The sequence below is a fragment of the Strongylocentrotus purpuratus genome, unplaced genomic scaffold (assembly GCF_000002235.5).
Source record: "Strongylocentrotus purpuratus isolate Spur 01 unplaced genomic scaffold, Spur_5.0 spur5_scaffold_21, whole genome shotgun sequence".
NCBI lineage: Eukaryota > Metazoa > Echinodermata > Echinoidea > Camarodonta > Strongylocentrotidae > Strongylocentrotus > Strongylocentrotus purpuratus.
Window position 1 is genome coordinate 42,623,529 of NW_022145607.1, and position 20,423 is coordinate 42,643,951.

Here is a 20,423-nt window from a genome sequence, read left to right on the forward strand (position 1 = left end):
ACCCAGGGGTGACTATTGGGGGTGGGGGGATCTTCATTTATTTTAAATTGGATGAAGAGTGGCGAATTACGCATAATCCCCCCCCCCCCCTCTTCTGCGGGGAAATACCCTGCTATTCCCCTACAAATAATATTTTATTATTATTAGGATTGTTATTAATATCATTATTACTATTATTATTACATCTACGACTGCTACTACTTTATATACAACTACTACTATTTTAAAGTGGTATTGGTGGAGTACACCTCCTGCTCCTACGATGGACACGGGCTATAGCTAGGCATATATGGGCTCGCGGTGCACTGCTGGTGCAGACGACAATGTACGGGCAATGTACATGTTTGACGCCACGTTATTCCGTCTTATTTACAGTAAAGCTAAGAGGTCGATAATCAGTGTAATTTAGTTTTATTTCCGTAAAATACATTTGTTATTAATGTTGGAGAAATTTGGGGGTTAATTCAAACATTGCAACAATTACAATCTATGCCACGAAATCATGTTGAAAGCCGTTTTTACCAATCAACGCCAACACAAACTAGCGTGTGTGGGACTGTGCTATTGAGCATGACGTCATCACCCGCGATGTAATGTGGGGACGACTCGGTAGATCGGTGCTCGTATTGAAGGTATGAAAATGCATTATGTTGGATCATTACCAGACACATCCGGCCGAATTGGTTTATGAAATTGATATTTCACAGAAATTTTTTTTAATAGTTATTCAATAACATATTCGAATATCGTAATTGTCCACATATTAAAAATGTGTAATTTTAAGCATTATTTCGGATTCTTTTTTTTTTTTTTCATACAAAGTTTCTTGTCCTTTTGCTCCCATTTTTTCTTCGTTATTACAAAAAAAAATGTAATGTCTAGTTTAAATGATTATTCCTCTTTTCAAAAATGTAAAGATCTTTAAGATTCATTGTCATATGCCAAAGTTATGGCAGGTTTGCTGCGACACTTTCCCAGCGGTTTCACGTAAACAACGTGTTTATTCAATAGAAAAGCAAGGTCAAATCAAAACGAAATCGGGAGTTAATTGCACCCGAGCGCACCGCCAGATTATCTTTATTATTATAAACATTGGATCTTCTGTTCAGAGAAAAAAAGGGGTAACTATGTATTTTGTTTTCACGAAATTAAGATTTATTTCAAAATGGATCTAACATGGATCTTTAACTAATTTTTCTCGCGGCAGCCCGGTTGAAAAAAATCTGGCTCCTACAAAACACGTGATGGCACAATGGATGATCATTGGCCTTTAAGGGACTCTGTCGATACAGTGCACAGAAAATGGAGTTTTGGTAATTCAGTTATTGATTTAATCGTAAAGCCCTGTTCCTTAAAGAACTCCGTCGCTGCCTCCTTCCCCCAGGCCGTTCCAAGTCCTAGACTTCCAGGGGTATTACACGACACAGGTAGACAATGAAACAGACTGAAGGTATACAACTCAGAACCTCCTTGACTATCAATGTTGTTTGCTTGCTTCGAGCTTGCATTGATCTCAAGAACAGACATAAGTGCCTCTGGTTTCATTACCTCTTTGACTTCCTTCAAAACCAAATCCGGACGCGCTAAGTCGTGGATGACATTATGGAAGAACACGTAGTCGAAGGTATTGGCCCAGTCCTTAGGCAAGGTCGTTGCATCGATGCAGTGGAACTCAACGTTCGTCAGGTTCTTGACGTTGGCCAAGTCACGAGCTGATTTGACGCTATCCTCTCCGATTTCGATGCCGACGAAGCGACTGCGAGGGTAGTGCTCGGCTAAATTTAGAATACCTGCTCCGTGGCCGCACCCTACATCCAACATACTGATGCCCTTGTCTGGAGGAAACGATAAAGGAAAATAGTAAACATTTGAGCTGTTTTCTTCTGAATTGGGCTTGTTTGTAAGCACTCTAGTACATATCATCTTCTTCCTATTGCTAAAAGGACTGTTCATTTTTAAAATGCAACGTCATCAACAAAATTACTTTCACTACATGAATTTGGAAATATGAGATACGCCTAAGTCAGGATTAATCATTTCATTTTCATTTCATTTATTTCATTCTCCATAAAAACATCAAAACATACAAACATGGTATACAGATAAAAGATCGATTACAAGAAAAATACAAAGGGAAGGAGCAAACAAAATTTTATGTGAATGTGGGGTAAACAAAAAGGGCAATCAGCCTTATCAACGTCAACCCCTTAAAAAGTATACATTGTACTGTTGAGAAAAGAAAAAAGGAAAAGGAAGCCGAGAGAATCTAAACACCAATACAAAAGAAGAAAACAACAAAAGGAAGAAGGGAAGGGGAGGGGGAATACATTAAAAAGTGCATTAACTGAAACGTAACGTCATTTATTTTGAGATTGAATACAATAATAAAAGATGGGATTTATACATTCGTTTAAAAATATTCAGTGATGTAGAGTTTTTTAATATTAAATGGGATATTTTTCCACAAAACTGGCCCTTTGGAAAAAACTGTATTTTTTTAAACATTTGTACGGATTTTAGGAAAATGAAAATTACCAGCATTACGGGTTTCATAAGAATTAATGCATTTCATAATTGAAAGTAAATTTATATGACATGGACCTTGGCAATAATCCCTTAAAACACATAAACATAAATATAGCAATATTAACATTATTTATATCATAAACATTTAGAAGCTTTAATTGTTAAAAAAAAGTGGCAAAGTGTGGGCATTGAACGGGGCATCGTAAAGTAATCAAACAGCCTTCTTTTGTAATTTAAATAATTTCGTCATAAAATAATCAGAACCATTTGACCATGTAATATTACAATAATTAATGTGTGGAATTATCAAAGCATAATATAACATAATCAAAATATATCGTGGGAAGTGTCTTAATCGATAAATAATACCAACTCCCTTAGCAATTCTATTACATATGACACCAATGTGCTCATGCCATGTCAATTTATCATCGATGTAAACACCGAGAAATTTAGTGAAAGAAACACAATTTATAGCTTGTCCATTAAAATGAATAATCAAATTATCATCTTCAACTTTTCTCTTTGTAAATAACATGAATTGAGTCATATCAATATTTATAACCAATTTATTATTTAACAACCAATCATTCTATTTATGTAATTCGACAGTAAATGTATCTAATAACATGTTCAGATTACTTCCAGACATGAACACACTGGTGTCATCTGCAAAAAGAATAAATTGTAAGAGTTTAGAACAAGTAATGATATCGTTCATATAAACCAAGAAAAGTAAAGGAAAAAAATGGACCCTTGGGGCATTCCGCATCGAATTAGCTTATTTGAAGATTTATGATTATTGATAATTACAAACTGAGACCGGTCTAACAAATAACTCTTAAATAATAATAATACATTTCCACGAATTCCATAATCTTCCAATTTGCTCAACAAAATATAATGATCTAATGTATCGAAGGCTTTGCTCCAATCGAGAAACAATCCAACCATGTATTCTTTAGAATCGATACAAGCTTTGAGAATAAATTCAAGAAGCGCCATCGATGCGGAGTGTCCCGAGCGGAAACCATATTGATTATCAGACAGAATATTACATGAAAATAGAAAATCATTCAAACGTTTGTATAAGCACTTCTCAAAAATCTTTGAAAATAAAGGTAAAACAGATATTGGGCGGTAATTTTTGGCATAACTAACATCACCTGCTTTAAAAACTGGGATTACTTTTGCTAGTTCTAATTGAGTAGGGAATACACCATATGAAATACAAGAATTAAATATAGATTGCACTTCCCTAAACCCAGCCATCTAAACCCCCTACCCCTCCCCCCCCCACACACACACACACACACACACACACACACACACACCCACACACATACTCAGACAAAATAGTGTTTATTTATTGGAGTTTATGATACTCAATATAAAATTCATCTTTGGATAGTATATTAAACATTTTCGTTCTGATGCCATTAGGGACAATGGCTATAGGAAATATAGGGAATTGGTTATTACTCCCAACCCCCCAACCCCTGCCTCCCTCCCCCAAAAGCGTAGGTGTGACTGTATCGAATATTTTGTCCCCAATATTTCAGTAAAAAAAATTAAAATTCGTATGCGGCACTCCGTGGAAATATAGACATGCCACCAAATTGAATATTCTAACAAATTGACTGTACTCTATTCGAGTAACAAAATCGTTCTTTGTGGAGAGCTTTCATTAAAGTATTTAGAGGCAAACAATGATTTCCAGTATTACCTAGTTTTGTGTGAAGCGAAGGAATCGATGGGATGAACTCTTGACGAAACTCATTCTCGTACCACAGTCGTGAGAAGTCATCTTCAAACTCAGTGAAAGACTTGGCCTTGGAAAATGGAAGACCTAATAATTGAATAATTCAAATTAACAGTCTTAGTATAGGACTACTTCATTTCTATTTGAAGACAACGTGTATTTTGAGAAGTAAAAACTAAAATCCAAATCCTTTAATTTGTGGATTTGTCGACGAAGGTAAGACGCACGGGGCGCCATTCCACTGTGCTAACATGTTGTTGCATTTCAGAAGATTGCATGCCACAGTAAACGACGAACAAACTTGATGGCCCGAATTCACAAAGGAGGTTTGTCGACAAACCGAGGTTTATGTACGTCATATGACGCGTTTTGACGCGTTTTTTACAAACCTGGTTTGTAAAAAGACAAAAGGAGGTTTGTCGAAACAAAAGGAGGTTTGTCGACAAACGTAGGTTTGTCGACAAACCTCTTTTGTGAATTCGGGCCGATGAGTCGCGCCAACAGTTTTACACATACCAAATGCAAAACGCGACAAACCAAATTGTTTGCTAAAAGGCGTAATTTCAACTGCCAATGTATCTCGGCACATGAGTGCACTATAATGACTTATAAATGCAGTATCTCGGTGCAGACGCAATTGCTTGACGCAGCTTGATGGTACGTCTCGCGCATTGATTCAGATTGTTCCGAAAATCGGTGTGGAATGAACACCAGCTTAAAAAAATTACTATTATTGATAATGATTTCTGTCATTGGTTTGATTTCTCATGAACAGCCTACCATATTTAAAGCTCAATCGCATGCATGCAATCTGCATTGTACTACGTTTCTCTTGGGAAATTTGCAGTGAAAAGAAGCCTGGCGTGTACCCGGCAACCTGGCATGAATGAGCCAGTGTTCTGTCAACAACGATTTTTTTTCCCCCGGACAAAAGCCAAAATATTGCTGTCTGTGCTTCACTGTGTCTGACCAGATCAGCCGGAAAGTTAAGGGTGTTATCAGTGTAAATAAAATGATGCAAGACGTTTCGTTTTCAGCCCTAAGAGCTCCCGCATATGCTTTAATTCTGACAAATTTTTCACGAGGTTTTTGAGTCCAACAGTTGACGAGAACTTGTCGGTATCGCAGTTCTTCTGACAGAGTTGTATATGCAAGGTCTCTTGGGGGATTTTGGTCTCGTGGTTTCTTGGCCGTCGGTCTCCAGCACAACCAACGACCATGGTCGCAATGACCCATTTTTTCTTCTTCAAAAAAGTCTTTATTCATTTTTTCTCAAAGCATAAAACAATAAGGGAGTTTACAGATACAATCTGCGCATGGGCAGATAAAGGTCATTTGTACCAAAAGGTTCGTTCGTTCGTGTCTCCTTAGATCAAGATAGTAATGTAAAGTTCCTTAACTTAGAAGTAAATTAAATTAAATTAAGTTCTTCCATCGCTCGATTGCTGCAATGGCCGTTTCATTAACAAGGGACAGGTCTTCATCTGTGCAACCCGTTCCGCCGCACTGCAAGAGGTGGTCCATCGTCTGAGTCTCTCCGCAGTCGCAGAGAGTATCTCCTTCATGGGCATAGCCCCATCTTGCCATATTGACCTTACACCGTCCCATTCTCGTCCGCATTCGATTTAGGCATTGCCACTCCGGCCACTTCAGGTTAAGACCTTTGATGAGTACGGGCTTGACTGATGGTGGAGGATTCTGTTCAGGTGGTGGGACAGAATCGAGGAAGCTGTGTCGGGATATAAGTCGTTTGTGGGGTTGTAAGTATCCGTGTAGCATGTGTCTGTCATCTGTCGCCTGCTTCATCCGTTCCTTTAGGCAGGTGTTAGTGCGCCTTTGGTTAGGAGATCCAATGCCAGCGAGGTGATATATCTCCTCAACTTTTGTTGGTTTCAGACATCCTGTTATCTTTCGATATGTGTTATTGAGTGTGGTGTCAAGCTTCTTCACATGGGCTGATCTGCTCCAAACTGGGCAAGCATATTCTGCGGATGACATGCATAGAGCAACAGCTGCACTTTGTACAGTTTTGGGGTCAGCGCCATAGTGTGAAGATACTAGCTTCCCGATGATGGCATTTCGAGATTCTACTTTGCCTATTGTCTTCTCGATATGTTTCTTGAAGGATAAAGTGCGGTCAAGTTTTACACCTAAATACACTGGATGCTCGCAGTGGTTAAGTTGCACATTGTTCCACTTTAGCTTCAGTTCTCTCTTTGCCTCCCTGTTCTTCAAGTGGAAAACACACACCTGAGTCTTGGATGGGTTTGCCCGTAGGTAGTTTGCTCTGTAGTACTCCGAAAGGCTTGCGAGCGCTGTGTTGAGATGGAGTTCAACAGCTTCGAAGGTACTATGCTGGGCTGTGATGCAGGTGTCATCTGCATAGATGAAGTTTCGAGTGTTCTCTGTTGAAGGGATGTCAGCAGTGTATATGTTGTAGAGTGTTGGCGCCAGGACGCCACCCTGGGGGAGACCGTTTTTCTGTTTCCGCCATCTGCTCTTCTGCCCATCCAGTTCGACAAAGAAGCGTCTGTTCTGCATCATCTTCTGAATGAATCTGGTGAGTTTGAGGTCATTTGTGATGTCATGAAGTTTTGTCTGTAGCCTTCGGTGATTGACAGTGTCATAAGCCGCAGATAAATCCAAAAGGTAAAACCCACAGAGATGAATACTGGATATGCGCTCATGAAAGTTATGTAACATTATTCATTTATGCACCAACGGTACATTCTATGATACGCAGGTCGAAGTATTCTTTTCAAGAGGGCAAACAAAAGGTATTCATGAAGCACATCTAGGACTTTGGTAGTTATTATTCTAATATGCTAAAAGTGGAACTTCTCCATGTGTAAAAGATCTGTGGATATTTGGGGTCATTTGTACCATGTGCTATCGGTAAACTCCCTTATATAGGCAAACCTATCTTGTTGCTCATAGATTGTTTGTTCAACTTTGAATGTGTTTTTTAACAGATATATGGCGCCATACAAATGCTGTGAATCATTATCATCATCATTAACTTCATATTGATATTTCAATTTCTTTTGAAAACATGAAAATGATAAAGATCCCTTCAGACATCTAGTTGACAATAACTAATATGATGTATACATGTATACAGGGGCGTACGCAGGATTTTTTCAAGGGGGGGGGGTTTAAAATATTTTGCTCCCGAAAATTTGAAAATCGCGCCGGCCGAAAAGTCGCTCAGTTGGGGGGGGGGGGGGGGGGGTAAGCGGACACTTTTTTAATTTGACATTTTTCTTCGTTGAGGGGGGGGGGGTAAGGTCACCTTATTTAGGTTAGCCGTGGGTATAATTTATTATTTTTTTTTTTTTAATAATAAAAAATAGCAATTCAAGGAATTTATTCCTGCCAGGTATCCATTTACATCACCTGGGTTGAATGTGGCAAATGTAGATCAATGTCTTTCCAAAGGACATTAGTGCCGCGGCGGGGTTCGAACCGCGGACCTTGTGATGGTGACGTATCCACTCAACCACGAAACCTCCATGATGAACTTACCTAATGGACCTTCCTTCTTGACCACCTCCCGCATATCGTTGAAGACCTCACTGAGGAAGGGCACCGCCTTGGTAGCTAGGACGAGATGGTTCTGAGGGGTGCCTTTTTTGAAGACATCGAGGAGTTGAGCTGGGATGTGGTAACGTTCCGTTACGGGGTCGAGATGGACGATGCGTGCTCCTGCCACCGCTCCTAGCCATTCACGGACGTACCTTTAAAGTCATCAAGATCGGGCGGTGAGAGTTGAATAAGGTAAATGGAGGGGAAAATAAGAGGTAGGGAGGGAATTAAGACGGCGAAGAGGGTAAGGAGAAAAGAGTGGGGGAAGAGGGAGATGGGAGAACGTGTGAGAGGACCGAGAGAGAGAGAGAGGGAGAGAGAGAGAGAGAGGGAGAGAGAGAGAGAGAGAGAGAGAGAGAGAGGGGGATGGTGGTGGACATGGGACGAATGTAAAAAAAACGTATTTAAAATTAGAACGGCGCCCCTGGAAATAACGACAAATGGGAGCGGGACCTATTCTTGCATGAACTTGATGAACGAAACTTCTATATGGAGCTAGAAATGAAAATGTGTTTCTGATGGATAGTTCCCCGAGGTGGTATGTGTTTGTTGAACGTTCCTATAATCGAAGAGCAATACATTAACGAAAGTATCATCTTGGTAATCATATTTCATTACAATATTCTATGATTGATTGATTGATAATTGATCCGTTGACTTCTATGTCATCTTTTCAAACATATGAATTAATGTAGGATTTGTGATTGATTCATTTACATTTGATACATTTTTCCAATACAGCTTATGATTGCAGACACCAATGTACACTGATGAATGGGGAATGTTTGATTTGGGTCACAAGCGAACCCTATTAACATCTTGACATTGATGAACCTACCTTTCTTTAAAACCTCCTGCATCTGCCAATTCTTGTGATGTCATCGGTGTGTGATGGTGCTCGACGAGGATGTCGAAAAGACCTGTTTTGACCCCGAAGGCGATGGAGAGCGACGTCAATCCACCCTCTACGATTCCGGAGAGGCGATTGGAAAACTGTCCCGCAGTCTCCTCTTCTCCGAACTTTGCCATTTTTTCAAAAGAATTCCTTCATAAACAGATACACATAAATATCATGGTAAAAGCAGGCCTACAGAGAAAGATTAAAATCCAAGAATTTATGCAGAGATCTAGGAGGGCGATCATGATAGAAGGTTCCATACTCGGTACTTCACCATCTATTCGGCCAAAAGTAGGTGTCGTGGTCGAGTGGATATGTCACCGGACTGTGGATCACAAGGTCAAGTCCCGCCGCGGCACTAATGTCCTTTGGCAAGACATTGATCTACGTTTGCCACTCTCCACCCAGGTGTTGGGTACCCGGTAGGATGCGAAAGTTAATGTGGTTGGATTAGCCACATGGGGACTGGCTGGAATGCTCCCCATGGAGTGGAAAATGTGCATACATTTTGTTGCGGTTAAGCCTGAATCCGATGACCGGGGTAATAATATGTGCTGCGCCTAGAAACAAAGTATTAGGCGCATTATTAATGTGAGCTATTATTATTATTACTTTGACAAAGGAAAAGCCTCGAGGTTTCTGCATCTTCAAACAATCGCCATCTTTAAAGCAGAATTGAATGCACTTGGACCGTCTTGTGATGGTCACGGTTAAGGAAAAAGAAGAAAACAGCTATGATATGCATTATGCTACGTGTATAAACCACTATTATTATAATATCCTTCCCATTTGGCAGCTCCAACTGAATCATTAAGTGCCAACCAAAACGCCTGGTAATGTAGCAAAATAATGACCAGGCGATTACTTCTACTTCATCCTACATCAATTTTGAACGCGCCTAATTCGGTCCGTTTGAAATATGAAGCGACCGCGATTCGAACTTAAGTTCACATGTAAAAAAAAAGAAAGATGCTAGGTTTTTCTAGTTTTTTACCGACCCAGTGTGTTAAATTCTATCCTGGGGGTGGGGGGGGGGGGGGGGTACTCACATGATAATCAAACGGGGATGTGACGCTCTTACGGGTCGCTTTTTCATAGCAAAAATACCTAAATATGGGTCTCGTTTTTTTACAAAAATATCACTGAAGATGAGTCCGTTTTTCCAAATTTTCGGGTGTTTGAACGGATCCACCCGGAAGTTGTTGATTGGCCTTTATTTCGGAAAAAATCGTTAAAATGAACCCTTATAAATAAGTGGGGGTTTCGAGGCTAAGTGAGCTGCACATCCCCGTCCAATAATGAGTATGCCATTTTAGGCAACATTACCCCCCCCCCCCCCCTCTTCTCTCTCTCTCGCTCTCTTTATCTCTCTCTCTCTCTCTCTCTTTATGTCTCTCTCCCTCTGTCATGATTCACTTCTTCTGGCATTTCTCAATTACTGTCATGTGACAGCTGTACGTCTCTTGTCGATCATCAATGTGCAGTTTGGTGTCATAAGAGCGATTTATTCTTCTAGCTGAAAGATATCTGGGCCACGTTAATTGCATAAAATGACAGCGGTGCATGGCGCGTTTGTCGTCGATCACCAAAACAGGCAGTATCATGACTTATGAATCATACTATGCACTGCATACAGTCATGTACAGTATATCTACAAAGGATTTTTGAAACAGATTAGCAATTTTGTGGCCACGTTATTATCAATGGCGTACGTACAGAGTTCCGATCCAACCCGGAAAACTATGTACTAAATCATTTCAATGTGTTATATATGGTTTAGAGTGGCAGTGCGCCCTCTTGTGTTATGTACTGACTTGACAACCAGAATGAAGATTACTAGAATAAAGCACTAACCAGTTGAAGTTGTAAACTCTAAACAGACTTTATTGCCTATTATGTAGAGACAAACCAAAGCTTAAAACATGGTGTCAGAAGTGTAGTGACCATGGACTCGTTCCTGAAATCGGCGTACAGCCAGGAAGAATAATTTACAGAGTCGAACTGTTCACGTTCCGAGCAAGTTTGCAGCAACCGAGTACACGCAAGTCGTCGTACAGTGGACAGATTAGCGAATGGTTCGTAGCATAGCATCCATAAACGCGACGTCGTTGAGCAGCGGTGAATATGACTGATGAACATTGTCGCAATAGACTTGACTCGTCAGTTGATGTAATGTGAACTATCAATAATAATAACGATGTTTAGTTATTTGGTTGTTTTACGTGTGCATTGTTTGGAATGAAATGGTGTGGATTTATGGAAAGAGTGCATTAATATCAGAATTAATACTCGATAAGTCCAATCAGTCTGGTTCATTCAGTGGGTTTAGCAGTATATAGTTTACTCCGTATTAGAATTTGCTGACTTGTTACTGTAAGTATAATTGTATAGGCGGTAGAGATAACCATGTCTAACACTGAGGCAGTACAAGATCCTCCCCAGAGGGGAAGTGAAGAGTCAGAAGGAGTAAATGAAACTGGGACTAACCAGGGTCAGGTCTTGAGTGATAACAATACTGATAATGATAGTGTTAGGACCAGAAATAGGCCGGGCAGTACAAGTAGAACAAATGTGCCACTCCCAAGACCTCTTTCGGTAAAAGGGGATATGAAGAAAAACTGGGGTATTTTCACCCAGATGTGGGACAGTTATGAGGTCATAACTGGGTTAGAACACGAAAGTAATAAAATTCGTGTGGCACATTTCATAACGGCACTAGGAACTGATGCATTGGAGATTCAACAAGGCCTCCCTTTCAGAAATGAGGAGGAAAGAAAGAGTTATAAATGCATAAGAAAACTCTGGTCTGAATATTGTGTCGGGCAAACAAACATTACTTTTGAAAGATATCAGTTCAATAAGTGTGTTCAGAATACTGATGAGTCAGTTGAGAATTATTATGTGAGGTTAAGGTCTCTTGCAAGTACTTGTGAGTTTGGTACTCTAACTGATGACCTCATCAGAGATCGAATCGTTCTAGGGATTAGAGACGATAATACAAGAAAACGTCTTTTGCAAGAGCCAAATCTTACTCTGTCTAGTTGTTTGGATATCTGCAGAGCTATGGAGTCGTCCAAAGCTCAGAGCAAAGCCATGCAGGAACCAGTATCTGCCTATGCAGTGTCCCATAAACCAAAGGTTTGGAAGCATAGTGGGGGTAAGGGCAAGAAGCTAGCTCCTAAATTGATTAATTGTGGTTTCTGTGGTAAGCAGCATGAAAAAGACAAAATAATCAAAATGCCCAGCTTATGGCCAAAAGTGTAAGCTGTGCAAAAGAGAAAATCATTTCGCTGTGAAATGTAGACAGAATAAGAACAAGGCTCACAGAGTAGAGACAATTGAAGAGGATGAAGATTCTGAACAAGAGTGTGTATATGTTTCTCTGATAGGCACAGATGAAGCATTTCAGGTATCTGCTGATAGTAAGAGTCCAAATTATCAGAAAAAGATCATTGCAAAGTTTAGAATCAATGACGAAGACGAGATTGGTATGCAGGTTGATTGTGGAGCGACATGTAATGTTATCCATCTAGAAGATGTTCCATCTGGGACAGAGTTAACTAGTACAAATCAGGTTCTGATTGTGTATGGTCAAGGAACAGTACCAGTTGCAGGGAAATGCAAGTTGCATCTTAGGAATGTAAAGAATAACAAGAGGTACTTAGTTCCATTTGTTGTTGTGAAGGGCGAAGTCACAAGACCACTGTTGGGAGCTAGTACAGGCCAGCAGATGAAGTTGATCAAAGTACAGTATGAAAACATTGAAGTTGTTCATGCAGTAGCTAATGATGATATTCTGATCCCATACAAGGATGTATTTACAGGGTTGGGTAACATGCCAGGAGTAGTTCATTTGACCTTAGAGGCTGAGGCAAAGCCAGTAGTGATGCCCCCTAGAAGGGTCCCTCTTTCAATTAAAGAAGATTTGAAAGAAGAGTTGTGTAGGCTTGAAAAGCTGCAGGTGATTGAGAAGGTAGAAGATCCTAGTGATTGGGTATCTAGTCTTGTAGTAGCTAGGAAACCAAGTGGTAAATTGAGAGTATGCATCGATCCGCAACATCTTAATAGGTCGTTGAAGCGTGAGCATTACCCATTGTCAACGATTGATGATGTCCTACCACAGTTAGCGAATGTGAAAGTTTTCAGCAAGGCCGACTTGAAGGAAGGTTTTCTACAGTGTAAGTTGGACGCAGAATCATCCAAGCTTACAACATTTCAGACACCTTGGGGTAGATATAGGTTTCTTCGCTTACCCTTTGGTCTATCACCTTCGCCTGAGCTCTTCCAGAAGCGCCTAGATCAGTGCCTTGAAGGCCTACCAGGAGTATTCGTCATAGCAGATGACATTCTCATAACTGGACAGGGTGAGACACATGCAGAGGCCTGCATAGACCATGATCGTAACATGACTAGTTTCCTTCGCCGATGTCGCGAGCGAGACATCAAGCTGAATTCTAGCAAGCTTGAGTACAAATGTAAGGAGGTGCAGTTCATTGGTCACCGACTGACCAAGGAAGGTGTTCGGCCCGATCCTAGCAAAGTCGCAGCTCTCGTTGACATGCCACAGCCAGTAGATATACCTGGAATCCAGCGATTTGTGGGAATGGTTCAATACTTAGCAAAGTTCTTGCCATCATTGTCGGGGCTCAGCGAACCGTTACGTAGGTTGACCCACAAGGACACTCCCTGGAACTGGGGAGAAGAACAGTCTAGAGCGTTCATCGCGATCAAAGGACATGTTACAGAAGCACCGGTTCTCCGATACTTTGATCAGCAGTTGCCGGTAGAGGGTCAAGGTGATGCCTCACAAAAGGGCCTGGGTTTCGTGTTGACTCAGAATGACCAACCGGTGACATACTCAAGTAGAGCGTTGACTGAGGCCGAAACTAGATATTCTCAGATCGAGAAGGAACTTCTTGCGCAAGTTTTCGGACTTGAAAGAAACCATCAGTACGTGTACGGTAGAAAGGTGATCCTTTGGACAGACCACAAACCGCTAGTGACAATAACGCGTAAACCGTTGGCTTCTACACCAAAGAGACTGCAAAGATTACTATTGCGAATGCAACAGTACAATGTAGAGATCTTCTACAAGCCGGGTAGAGAAATGTACCTAGCAGACACCCTGTCGCGAGCATACTTACCGAACTCCGAGCAATCGCCGACAGAGAAAGAAGTTGAAAGCATTCATACATGCATTTCAGGCCGACAAACTAATATACAGGTATTAACTTCTTAAAGAAGGAAGGATGTTATATAATGGTTTAGAGTGGCAGTGCGCCCTCTTGTGTTATGTACTGACTTGACAACCAGAATGAAGATTACTAGAATAAAGCACTAACCAGTTGAAGTTGTAAACTTTAAACAGACTTTATTGCCTATTATGTAGAGTCAAACAAAAGCATAAAACACAATGCATTTCCTATGCGAGTACCATGCATGCAAGTATAAATTATGGAGGGAATGTATAGGCCTACATAGTTGTTGCTATGTGTGACAGCTCTGGCCAGCTTTAGAGCTGTCAAAATAAACTTCTGTTCAAGATGTATATGCATACAATTATAATGAACAACTCTATTACAAATACATTGTACATGTAGTACCAAAATACATGTAATATATAGGCCTATATATTCAATTCAAGTATTACACGCATCAAATTGTACGGTTCGCTGCTCTAGCTGGGTCATAAAGATTTTTTGGGGTGTATACGTTAAGTATTGAACATAATATAGCAATCGCTTACAAAATAAACTATTGATACTTAAAGCCATACTGATGCAAGTTTGAACGCTGAAAACGATTAGATTGATTCAATGTCATATAAGATATGTCTAGAAAAAAAGAAATCTGTAAACATACCAACTGGTTTGCCGATGGACTCATGTGGAACAGTGTTATCATAAACAAGTATACAGATTGAATGCACAGAGAACGGTGTGATACAAGCTTGCACAGAGAACGGTGTGATACAAGCTTGCACAGAGAACGGTGTGATACAAGCTTGCACATAGAACGGTGTGATACAAGCTTGTACAAAGCATGAACAAAGTTCAGACGTTTATGTTGACTATTGTACTGATGGTAAGTAGGATGCATGACGTATCATTTCGGATATATTATACATGTACAAATAAACCCCAAATATCCACGTGATAATCCTGCCTGTTTTGGGGGTGGGGGGGGGGGGGGATACTCACATGATAATCAAACGGGGATGTGACGCTCTTACGGGCCGCTTTTTCATAGCAAAAATACCTAAATATGGGTCTCGTTTTTTTACAAAAATGTCACTGAAGATGAGTCCGTTTTTCCAAATTTTCGGGTGTTTGAACGCGGATCCACCCGGAAGTTGTTGATTGGCCTTTATTTCGAGAAAAATCGTTAAAAATGCACCCTTATAAATAAGTGGGGGTTTCGAGGCTAATCCAGGGGGGGGGGGGGGGGGGGCCGGGGGGCCCCCCCCCCCCCCCTTGAGAAAAAAAATCATGGAAAATCACGCGATTTGTACCTTTTTTGGGGGTTGGCCCCCCCCCCCCCCCTGGCGCTCAAGGGGGGGGGGGTGCCAATTTTAAAATTTTCGAGGACCAAAAAAAAAATTGTGCTCACATTTCACTTTAACAAGTCAGACGATTTGGACACTATGCTCGGCCGATGCTGGGCCGATTTTAACTATTAACGGTAAAGTTGTCATAATCAAATTGGCAATATTTGACGATTTGTGTATTTTGATTCTATTCCTCCGAAACTGATTGTGGATTTAAATATGCCTATTTTGATATATAATTTTTGTTGGTTCAAGTTCAACTAAAGGTCTGTCTTAATAAATACAGCTGAAAAGGCAGGCCTGGGTGTGGTATTTACATTCCAAAGTTCAATCCCTGCATTTGGCAAGGTTATCATGGCTTTCTAAAAATAACCATGATGCACCTCAGAAATACATATCTAAATATAGGAATGACAAAATATGTCCGTTATCTTTGATATCAAAGATAAATTGTTCTCGCAAAGAAATGTTGATGCCTTGATTTACATATTCAGCTATCATAATGGTAACGTAGAACATTATATTGCTATTGAATTGCCTGCATCCTTTATCTTTAGTGTTTTAAATGCGTTTAAAAACTCTACCTTTACCATACAAGTGTATTTTCATCCCGTGTTATGCTTTTTCCTTTAAAAGATAATGCTTCATTCACTCGATGAAAATTGACTCCCTAATTTTAAAGGTATAGACGAGTTTTGGAAATGCCCCCCTCTCAAAAAATGAAATGGAAGCTGTTATTACCAATCATGAGAAAGAACATGTTTTGACTAATACGTGATGATACAAATTTAGTCGGGAAAACGCCTACTAATTGATATATTTGGTAAATTATTATATCTATCCGGACTGGATAGATATCGCGTAGACCCATGAACATTCTATCTGTGTTCAGTGCTTGTAACTTTACCAAGTCTGGGCCAAATTTCTTATCATTTTTATGATTTAAAAAAAAAAAAACCTCATCCTGCTCTCCTTTTTCCATCCTAAGTTCCTCTCTACTTCCCCCTTCCTTTCCTTCTCTTTCTGTATCTTATTCTTTCTTCTTTTCTCTCAATTCCTCTCTCCAGCTTTTCCATATCTACCTTCTCTCTTATACCTAAATTCTCTTTTTCTGCTTACTTCTGACGAGATAAATTTGAAGTTTGAAAGGCAGTGTATCCCTTCTGCCGCCAACATCACATTATGTACTGGAAATTTGCAGGAAGTATGAATATGTCATGCGTGTCCTCTTTGTGAAATGTAAACGTTTGTAGTGTCCTAATATTCAAATTATGCAAGTAAAACCCTTTTATTTTCTAGACTTCAATGTCAGACACTGACTTCTTTTTCTTCTTTGGTAATAACATACAGAAAATGAGCTAAAAAAGATACATGAGCACCAATACTGAGCCCACTAATTTGAACAAAAACTGATCCCTTAATGTGGCCTATAGATCGAGCGCCCACAACAACATGACGCGGCGAGGTTATCATGGCTTTCTAAAAAATAACCATGATGCACCTCAGAAATACATATCTAAATATAGGAATGACAAAATATGTCCGTTATCTTTGATATCAAAGATAAATTGTTCTTGCAAAGAAATGTTGATGCTGTGTATCCTGGAGTGAAATTAGATATTTTTAATTCTTGCGTGTAAAAAATGTTCGAAATGAAGTATTATGGTACAATAGCTAATATAATACTTGACAATACAACATTATATTTTAAAAATTGCTTTCAAATTATGCAAGGAAAACCCATTTATTTTCTAGACTTCAATGTCAGACACTGACTTCTTTTTCTTCTTTGGTAATAACATACAGAAAATGAGCTAAAAAAAGATACATGAGCACCAATACTGAGCCCACTAATTTGAACAAAAACTGATCCCTTAATGTGGCCTATAGATCGAGCGCCCACAACAACATGACGCGGCGAGGTTATCATGGCTTTCTAAAAATAACCATGATGCACCTCAGAAATACATATCTAAATATAGGAATGACAAAATATGTCCGTTATCTTTGATATCAAAGATAAATTGTTCTCGCAAAGAAATGTTGATGCTGTGTATCCTGGAGTGAAATTAGATATTTTTAATTCTTGCGTGTAAAAAATGTTCGAAATGAAGTATTATGGTACAATAGCTAATATAATACTTGACAATATAACATTATATTTTAAAAATTGCTTTACCAAGGGTATTTTCATTATTAACGATACTGTAAAAAATAGACTTTTTTTTATCTCGGAATTAACTTTGAACTCTACTTGGTTCGGAGGGGCGGATCTACGGGGGGGGGGGGGTGTTAGGGGGTAAATAGCATTTTATTCTTGGTATAGACTTAATTGTCCAAATACAAAATATATAAATATAGTAAGTACATACGCACAATACGCAGTATGTAAAATATACATGTTAAATTACTTTCAATGAAAAACGTACAATAGTATTTCGAGATGTCCATTTTTTATAAACGAAAATCACATTGTCTTAAATACTCTTTAACATTTTACACAGTGATTTTTTACTGAAAATAATATTTCCCCTTTTTTTCAATGTAAAGTGAATGTTTATGGATTACGAATTTAAATTCTCTTAACGTTACTGTTGCTGTTGGATGTGTTTATAAATATATATTTTATAAATCCTTTTAATGTTGTTCATGTTGTTGAACTGTGAACTTATTGAATAAAGCCCCTGTGAAGAGGAAAATAATAAAGGAAATATCACCTTGATTTACATATTCAGCAATCATAATGGTAACGTAGAACATTATATTGCTATTGAATTGCCTGCATCCTTTATCTTTAGTGTTTTAAATGCGTTCAAAAACTCTACCTATACCATACAAGTGTATTTCCATCCCGTGTTATGCTTTTTCCTTTAAAAGATAATGCTTCGTTCACTCGATGAAAATTGACTCCCTAATTTTAAAGGTATAGACGAGTTTTGGAAATGCCCCCCTCTCAAAAAATGAAATGGAAGCTGTCATTACCAATCATGAGAAAGAACATGTTTTGACTAATACGTGACGATACAAATTTAGTCGGGAAAACGTCTACTAATTGATATATTTGGTAAATTATTATATCTATCCGGACTGGATAGATATCGCGTAGACCCATGAACATCTTCTGTGTTCAGTGCTTGTAACTTTACCAAGTCTGGGCCAAATTTCTTATCATTTTTATGATTTAAAAAAAAAAAAACCTCATCCTGCTCTCCTTTTTCAATCCTAAGTTCCTCTCTACTTCCCCCTTCCTTTCCTTCTCTTTCTGTATTTTATTCTTTCTTTTCTTCTCTCAATTCCTCTCTCCAGCTTTTCCATATCTACCTTCTCTCTTATACCCCATTTCTCTTTCTCTGCTTACTTCTGATGAGATAAATTTGAAGTTTTAAAGGTAGTGTATCCCTTCTGCAGCCAACATCACATTATGTACTGGAAAGTTGCAGGAATATATCACGCGTGTCCTATTTTGTGAAATGTAAACGTTTGTAGTGTCCTAATATTCAAATTATGCAAGTAAAACCCATTTATTTTCTAGACTTCACTGTCAGACACTATTGAGTTACTGATTGACTGACTTTTCTTCTTTGGTAATAACATACATGAAAAGAGTTGTAAAGGGTACATGAACATCAATAGCCCACTTTTTGTGATGGCCAACATTAAACTGATTGAATCTTAGCGCAGCACAAAACGTACAACCATTCGGTACAAGGGTCTGAAAATCAGACTATTACTAAATGGATTGCAACCACTCTTAAAAGGAGATTCGACAACTAATGCTCGTTATTTTCAAGCCCTTTCGTTTTAAGGGAAGTTCTAAATTAGTTTTATCTTTCAAATGCCGCGCTGAAATTTAACCTTTTCATTTGTTTGGCCTGTAAATGGGACACAGTACCTTTAAAAGTTAATTGTAATAGTTGCAGATTTATTCAGTGCCATTTTGTATAATTCATGTGCTACTTTAGTTTTATTTCGACACAATAAAATATAGTCGATAATTAGTGCTTTTTTATTTCAATCTAGATTTGTGCGTTCTCTGAATACATATTTGTGTAAACTGAATATTTTTAACTCTATTGTGCTTCATGTGCGATGTTTATATAATAGTAAAACAATTCGAAACCACACACAATGACCTAGACTTTTTCTTTTCGTAATCCGGGTTCGGTTATCGATCATTTAGGAGTGCAGCTGACAGTGTGTCTGAGTAGCTAATAGCTATGTAGTAATGAACTAGGTGGCAGCATCACCAAACACTTAAGATGTGAAGATTTGATCAAGATATACCTCCATCATACAAAATTTGTAAGAAATCCTTCAATAAATGCATTTATTGAAGGATTTCTTACACATGGCAGTAAGAGCATACAAAAAGGACAAATGACCTTTGACCCTATAAAGGATGGAACCATGAGGGCAGCATCACCAAAAAGTAAAGATGTGTAGATTATTCCAAGATACACCTTCGTTCAAAATTTGAACAAAATTGATCCCTTAATAAACGTGGCGTATAGAGCGCCCACAAGAATATGACGCGGCCGCGCGCGGCGTAACGCTGCTGAATATAATATACTGCCGGAGGATACAATTATTATAATAATAATAATAATGATAATGATAATAATAATAAATTGTAATAATAATAATGAAATAATGTTGGTTTCTTTTTGACAGTTTCCTCGCTCCCGCAAGGGAAAGAGGTGTAGGCTTTTATCATTAAATATATGATTACGTATGCATTTCCGGCTCAATTTTGTGTAATTATTTGTTGTTATTCTCTCAATTCTGAATAATTTATCTCTTTTATATTCTCTTACTTCCCTCTGTTTCATTCTCTCTCTTTCCCTCTTTCTCTATTTCCTCTTCTTATAACTTATTCTTTTGTATCATGACTTCTCTTCTCCTTTCTCTATCACTCTCTCTCTCTCTCTCTCTCTCTCGTCCTCTCGCAATTCCTTGCATGTCTCAGCTCGTATACATCATTGTCACGCTGCTGCTAGGTCGAGCAATCCCCTGGTTCGTCCGACCTAGCAGCGACTGTTTTTATGATTGGTACCATGCATCATGTAAAAATCTAGTGTCAAATGTCCAGTTTATCATTTTATCAT

The 20,423-nt window shown here is 39.0% G+C and overlaps 1 protein-coding gene across 1 annotated transcript; it reads right to left on the reverse strand.

Moving 5' to 3' along the window:
* Positions 1-905: 905 nt before the first annotated feature.
* LOC586122 lies at positions 906-14,852 on the reverse strand. Its single transcript, XM_030994867.1, has 5 exons — positions 14,634-14,852; positions 8,712-8,918; positions 7,814-8,025; positions 4,253-4,375; positions 906-1,835 (listed from the first exon to the last, which is right to left on the reverse strand). Exons 2-5 carry the CDS (start codon positions 8,900-8,902, stop codon positions 1,261-1,263), a joined length of 1,101 nt encoding a protein of 366 aa, XP_030850727.1. The 5' UTR covers positions 8,903-8,918; positions 14,634-14,852; the 3' UTR covers positions 906-1,260.
* Between the last annotated feature and the right edge of the window lie 5,571 nt (positions 14,853-20,423).